We start from the raw sequence: 7,150 nt of genomic DNA on the forward strand, positions 1-7,150 counted from the left end.
AGCTGTGCAACCTAAGACAAGTCACTCAACCTCTCTGAGCCTTACTTTCCTTTTCTGTATGATGAGAATTAAGACTAGCACCTATTCTTAATTATAGGGTCATGTTGATGATTAACTGAGTCAAGGCATGTGATAGATAGTGTTCAGCACAGAGTAAGTATTAGTGATCACCTCTGGCTACCATGTTCAGGCCAGCCCTGTGTAAAACCCCCTGTGGCTCCCCACTACCCTTGAAGCATTGCCCACAGGTCTAGCTGTGGTGTCTGAGGCCCACTTGGTTTGATAGCTTCTAATTCTTGGTTTCACTCCTCTCCCTGGCTCCTCTATTGAATGGGGATTCCTAAACATGCCACTCCAGCTCACCCTAGGGCTTCCTCTCTGTCTGGAACCTGGCATCTGTTTAAGCATCTGCCTCTGCTTGACGTGTTCCCGGGTACCCTGGCCAGGTGAGATGCCTCCTCCAGGCTCCCAGGCTGCCATCAATGTGTTCATGACCCTGTACTGTCTGTTTGGCCTTGATGGAGCCACAAAGCCACGCAGGGGTCCTGAGGGTGCTATTCTCATGATATCTACAGAACCTCTAACAATGGCTGGCCCCTAGGAGGTGCCTAATTGCAGGCAAACGAGTGCATGAACAAACACAGGAACAGACAAAGCATTGGTGCCACAGAGCCCCCCGTGCCTCCTGGATGGCAAGGCCTGGTACTCAGAAGTGGGCTGCGAAAGATGAGTGGGGTTCCCACACTGAGAGTCACACCCAGCAGGAGCCTGGAACCCTGGCTGGTGCTCTGAAAGTCATAGATCTCAGGTCTGGGGTGGGGAGGGAAGGATCAGGAGGGGTCTCTCCAAGCAGGTGGCCCCTGCCAGCATCTGCCCCAGGGGGCTGGGCCCCACTTACCCGGCGTCCCTTTGCTCCCCTCATGCCCGGTGGGCCTCGAGATCCTGGAGGACCCTGTGGGAGGAGAAAGAGTCTGCAGAAGCCCCCTTTTCGGAAGCAAGTATAACACGGAAGAATCTGCCTGCAGTGCAAGAGACTTGGGTTCAACCCTGGGTCGGGAAGATTCCCCTGGAGAAGGGAATGGCAACCTACTCTAGTATTCTTGCCTAGAGAATCCCATGGACAGAGGAACCTGGCGGGCTACAGTCCATGGGGTCACAAAGAGTCGGACACAACTCAGCAACTGACACTGGGGGATAACACGGAAGGCCAGGCTTGCAACCTCAGACCGGCACTGCTCGGGGGCGGCCCCTCCCGAGCCCAGCAACTCCAGAAAGAACCCCTAAGCACTTAGCCCAGTGGGAAGGAAGGTCTGTTGCGCCCCGCCCCCCACCCCCCAGAGAATCAGTCAAGGAGCTGCCACCTTGAGCAGGAGTCAGTGCCTGGGAATCCAGTAGCTGGGAGAAGGCATCCTGAATGGATGAGCCACTTCCTTCTTTATCTCAAAATCAACAACCAGAAGCTAGGAAGACATTCCTGACCAAAGCCTCCTCCAACGCCCACTTCACTCTTTCTCCCTCCATCAGTCAGAAGAATACGGGGGTCCCATGTCCTGTTTCCTACCCTGACCTCAAATATGACCTGAAAGCATCCAGAAGGCTCTGAAGAGGGCAGAGAGAGCCAGAGGGCAAGGGGCAAGAGGCGGCAGAGCCAGACCAGGGCCCTGCAGGGAGGGAGGCTGAACGGGAAGCAGGCATGGAGTGGGGAGGGGAGGAGGGGAGAGGCTGAGCAGAGGAGAGGCGGGTGGGGGAGGCATAAAGGAAGGAGCAGGGTCTGGCCCAGGGAGGAGGCCCAGGTTATCTCGGCTTGATGAAGGGATGACACGAAGAGACAGGGAGGGAGGAAAAGAAAACACATAGCTGGACTTGTTCCTGGAATTCCCAGCACCTGGCCCAGAACAGGCTGATGACAAGGATTTTGGGAAGGATTGGAGAAGACAGGATAGGAAGGGAGGGATGGGGGTGAAGAGAGGAAGCAGGCCACCTCACTGCCTGGTTCCTCCCTGCCCCCAGCGCCTCCAAGGTTCCAGGCCCAGCTACACATGTCAGGCTGTCAGGCTGCCTCTTCACCCCAGGCAGGCCAAGGACCCCTCCAACAGCTGCAAGAGCCTCCCAGCTCAAGCGGCGATTCTCAGACTGGGCGTGCTCCCTTTCCAAGAAGAGGTGGCCTCATCCCCCACACTGAATACCAGGGAGAGGCCCAGCTCAGTTTGGGGCCTCAGGAAAAACTCTTCTTTCTGCTCTCTTTCCCAGGCCTTGAGGGGTGCAGACCCTCCAACTGCTAAAGAGCCAAGGTGAGGGCTGGATGCCAACCAGACCCCTTGTCAGCAGAGCAAGCAGGGTGTGGACCCAGGCTTGGCCCCATAAAATGAGAGACTGGACTTCCAGATGATGAAGAACATGAAGACTGGGTGAGAACCACGGACCATTTTATGGAGGGATCGCAGACTGCAGAAGGCATGCAATTGCATCACTGGGAAATTTCAGGAGCCAAGTCTTAACTCAGAGGCAGTAGGGTGCTTAAAAGAGCAGACTGTTCCACCAGAGAACTAGGTTCAAATCCCAACTCTGCCACTTACTAATTTTGTGACCTTTTGCAAGTGGCTTACACTCTCTGGGCCTCAGTTTCATCATCTATAAAATGGGTATAAGAGAGTTTTTGCCTTCTATAGTTGCTAGGAAGATGAAATGAGTTGGAGGTCTTCAGTTAAGGGTTGCTGTCAGCTCTCTCAAAGAGGGAAGAGGTCAGAAACTGAGGGACCCAGGGCCTGACTGGTCCCTCTCCAAATAATGGAGGCAGTAACCCTGGCTGACCTCAGTGGACTGTAAGAGAACATGGATGTTACAGAGCTTGGAAAAGTGAAAAGTGCCAATCAGCTATGAACAGTATTATCAGAAATGTCAGTTTCACAGTCTTACTGATAATAGTAGAAATTATCATATCTAACAAACAGAGGTAGTACTTACTATTGTACCTGACTTTCCTGGTGGCTCAGACGATAAAGCATCTGCCTACAATGCGGGAGACCCAGGTTTGAACCCTGGGTGGGGAAGATCCCTTGGAGAAGGAAATGGCAACCCACTCCAGTAGTCTTGCCTGGAAAATCCCATGGACGGAGAAGCGTGGTAGGCTACAGTCCATGGGGTTGCAAAGAGTCGGAGATGACTGAGCCATTTCACTTACTATTGTTCCCATTCATTAAGCACTTGCTATATTCAGGTAGTTTGCTAAACATTACACCACGTGTGGTATCATTTATGTCTCACCACAGTCTCATCATGAATGTGGTATCATGCCGACTCACAGGTGGGGAAACTGAGGCTCAGAGATGCTATAAATGTTGCCAACAATCACACAGCTAACAAAGAGGGAGCCAGGATTTGACTCAAAGTGTCTAATTCTAAAGCTTTCTGGACCTCCATCCCATCATGGTTCCCCAGTGGCACTAGGGACAGCTGGCTGTCCAAAGAGACCCAAGTGTCCAGCCCCATACTGTAACAGAGGAAGGTCAGTGGCAACCTTGGGATCTGAAGGCAGCAACTCACTGTCTGATCTCACTAAGTCAGAGCCAACCCATTGAACAGATGCAAGCACTGAAGAAATGGGATGGGGGAGGGGCCAGAGAGCCATGGAGGCAGGAAATGCAGAGGAGGCCTGCTGCTTCTTTCTATGCATTGGCCTGAAGGCCCTGCTGTTTTCTCATCTCCTTCTGGCCTTCCTTTTTGCCCCATCAATTCTTTTCAGACTTTCCTGCTCCCGTTGGACAGATGGGCAGACTGAGGCTCAGGGAGGTCCAGACCCAGGGACACAGCTGGGATTTGATGATAGAGCCCCAGCATCCTGTTCTCTGACTTTGGCCCTGCCCTGAGCACCTCCCACACTCCCGAACTCCAAGCACACCATCTCCAGGAGCATCTGCTGGGGCCTGGTCCTCGGGTCCTCTGAGCACTGGGAAGGAAGGTGGGCCAGCAGCCTTTGGGCTGGATGGGCTAGGACCCTCAGATGAATGCCTCAGTCTGCCAACCAGTCTCTCCAGCCCCAGGCCAGATGTAACTTTTTCCCTCCTTCTCACAAACAGGTGGAAACCATGCCATCAAGAGCCCAGAGCGCTGGCTTTTGATCCCAGCTCCGCACTGTGAGCTTTCCCCCTCATCAAAATTGTGGAGACTTTCCTGGTGGTCCAGTGGCTGCCAGTGCAGGGGGCCTGGGTTCAATCCCTGGTCAGGAAGCTAGATCCCACATGCCGCAACCAAGAGTGTGCAGGCTGCAACTAAAGATCCCACAGGCTACAACTAAGACTTGGCAGGGCTAAATTAAAAAAAAAAAGAAGCTATAGCGGACTGGCAGGGCCACCTGCTGCCTGGAACCTCGATCTCTGGATGATGCTTAGTATCCAGGCTTCCTGCCCCTGGGCTAGCGCTCTGTATTCCTCCTCAGCACCCAGCACTGCCTCTCCCACCCCTCCCTGCCTTGGGATCCTCAAGAACATCCCTGATACTTCAGTCATCACGAGAAGCCCAGAACCCCTGCATCCTTGGACCCTCCGCCCACTTGTCCCAGCATTTCCCATCTTCTCCCCTGCTTTCTCCAAAGCAATGGTCACTTATCTACCGCCTTCTCTTTCCCCACGCCACAAGACGAGCTCCTAAAGGGGAAGGACAGCTTTCTGCCCTGTTGATGGCACTTCCTGGAATGGACATGTGACACGGTACTTCCCGAGTGAATGAAGAGAGCAACAGCAGTGCTAATGCCCACGATACTCCCTTGCAATGACTGTCCCTACGTAATGAACATTAGCTGCCTGGTTTCATTTCACCTACGTGCTCGCACTATCATGACCAAGATTATTTTATCTATTTTTTCAGATAAGCACAGTTCAGGCACACAGAAGTTGAACGATCTGCTCTGGCAACATAGCGGGAAGCTGGGATTTGACCCAGGTCTGCCTGGTGTTGAGACCTAGACTCCACCATGATGCAACAGTTAAGTCTGAGCTCAGCGAACACGAAGGCTTTGCTTACCGGAGGTCCAGGCTCTCCCGGGTTTCCCACCACACCTGGGATTCCAGGATGGCCCTACCAAGAAAGAGATGAACAAGGAGGAATCAGTTCTGGAAGCTTCCTCTTCCATTTGCAATCCTGCCTCGGCCAGCTCAGACCCAGCCCAGGGCTATGTGGGCAGCAGCCAGGCTCCAGGAGGAAGGAGCTGGTCATTGTGAAGGCCTGGGGTTCTCAGAGGCAGGCAGACGACAGCAGAGCTGTCACCGTGGCTGGGACAGGAGAGGGCAAGGGGATGCAGACTGCTCCTTACCATCGACCCCTTGGGTCCGGGCGCGCCTGGGGGTCCCATCATGCCCCGGTCACCCTGTGATGGAGACAGCAATTCAGGGAGGTCACGGCAGTGGGCGGCTCTGTGGGGACAGGTGCAGAGTGCCCTCCGGGGACTAGAGAGGGACAAAGCCTTGTCCAAGATCTGTGGCCACATCACCCAGAGTCATCAGAAGCGAAGACGCCCAGCAAAGTGTGGCCATGGGCACTTAATGTGGTTCGAATCCCAGCTCTGCCACTTCCCATCCGGGTGACCTTGAGCAAGTCACCTCCCCCACTGGAGCCTTGGTTATCTGGTCTGTAAAACACACCTGCTGGCATTCATAAGGCAACTTAAAGCACTGGGATGCTTTTTTAAAAGGTAAATCTCTGCCTCCCCCTGTTGCCTGCCCGCGTGCAGTGTCAGTTTACAGCCGTGAGCAGCCCAGACCACAGGGATAACTCTCCCAGACATCTGGCTGCACTTGGGGTACTGGCCAGAGGGCAGGGTCGAAGCCCCAGGAAGTGCTGTAACAAGTGACAATGGTTCTTTGAGGGTCTGGAAGGCCAGGGAAAGGAGGAAAGGCCAGGGAGAGAGGTCTGAAACCCCCAGGGCGACTGGCCCCTTCACCTTTCTAACATTTCAAAACACAAGCTCTATCGCTTAGATATTCCCTCCAACATGACTTACCTTTTCTCCCATGATTCCTGGCTCTCCGACCAGACCAATGAATCCCAGAAGTCCCTGGAAGAAACATGTACAAAAGCAAGAGAAAGAAGGAAGCAACATGAATTCAGGGATGGACTGAGTTTCAAAGACACCTGGCCCAAGTCTCTCTTGCACTGGGGCCGTCTCCCCGTGTCTCCCGCCCCATGCCCGGTGACCCAGCTGGCGTGGGGCTGCCACCAAGGAGAAAGCTGTCTCTCTGGGCACCGTCCTGACTTCCTTCACTCCACCAGATGGTTCTGATTTCGGAGCCAAGCGGTGGGGCCGCTGCCAGCATCCCTGGGAGCACCACACATTCTTTCCTCGCCAGAAGCTGGGAGGCGGCCACGTGTGGGGAGGGGATGGGATGGGGGAGTCGGCGGGGGAGCAGGGGCAAGGTCCTTAAGTGGTGCTGGGAAAAGCGGTGCTTGTGAGGAATCTGTCCCCATCTTTTGGGGTTCTGGGGTTGTTTCAAAGAGAGAAACAAACCTGTTGGCTGGAATAGAAACACCCTAACAGCCTCTGCCAAAAGCCCTGATTGTAATCTGGGAAGTGGGAGCCCTTTTACTGTCCTGTGAAAGGCTTCCTCTCATTTCTGAAAGGGCACACACACTGTAGTTCCTGTTGCTCTTTTTAACTTCACTGGGTGATAACTGGCCCCTGTGTTCCAAGGCTCTTCTAGGCGGCTGTAGGCTTCGCTCGCTGCCCAGAGCAGGCAACTCGCTCACACTCAGCAAGGATGAAGGGCTTAGAGGAGAGAGTCAGACAATTGTCAGTCCAGATCCTACTCTCTTCAGGAAAATTCCAGCAGATGGAGGTCTAGTGTGGTACAAGGGTTGCAAAAGTTGTTTTCGAAGATCCCAGGTTTGCAGCCAAGAGTTTCTGGGAGAATTAGGGAAGACCGAGGGATGAGTGAATTGGTCCCATAAAATTTGCTCCCTGTCCCCAAACCATATCCAGAAAAAAATGAGACCTTAAAACCTGATCAGAAGCAGATCGGAAATTGTTCACTAGGGCAGTGAAGCTGGCCAGGCAACTAGAGGGAAGAAAAGGCACCAGATTCCCAAGGGTCAGCTCTGCAAGGTTCAGAGACAGTCTTAAAGTGTCAGCTCAGACCAGGACTGTGTGTAGATCGGAAGA

At 53.7% G+C, this 7,150-nt stretch overlaps 1 protein-coding gene across 3 annotated transcripts in view; it reads right to left on the reverse strand.

Moving 5' to 3' along the window:
* COL27A1 (collagen, type XXVII, alpha 1) overlaps nucleotides 1-7,150 on the reverse strand; it is a 148,769-nt gene that overhangs the window by 51,962 nt on the left and 89,657 nt on the right. For all 3 annotated transcript variants that reach the window (XR_824845.1, XM_010835143.1, XM_010835142.1), the window contains 4 exons: nucleotides 5,996-6,049; nucleotides 5,309-5,362; nucleotides 5,020-5,073; nucleotides 899-952 (listed from right to left, as the gene is read on the reverse strand). Coding sequence is in view for 2 of the 3 variants with exons in the window: in XM_010835143.1 (XP_010833445.1) it covers nucleotides 899-952; nucleotides 5,020-5,073; nucleotides 5,309-5,362; nucleotides 5,996-6,049 (216 nt within the window). In the remaining variant the exon portion in view is untranslated. The remainder of the gene's footprint in view (nucleotides 1-898; nucleotides 953-5,019; nucleotides 5,074-5,308; nucleotides 5,363-5,995; nucleotides 6,050-7,150) is intronic.

This window comes from Bison bison, unplaced genomic scaffold, assembly GCF_000754665.1.
Source record: "Bison bison bison isolate TAMUID 2011002044 unplaced genomic scaffold, Bison_UMD1.0 scf7180017864039, whole genome shotgun sequence".
NCBI classification, from domain to species: Eukaryota; Metazoa; Chordata; class Mammalia; order Artiodactyla; family Bovidae; genus Bison; species Bison bison.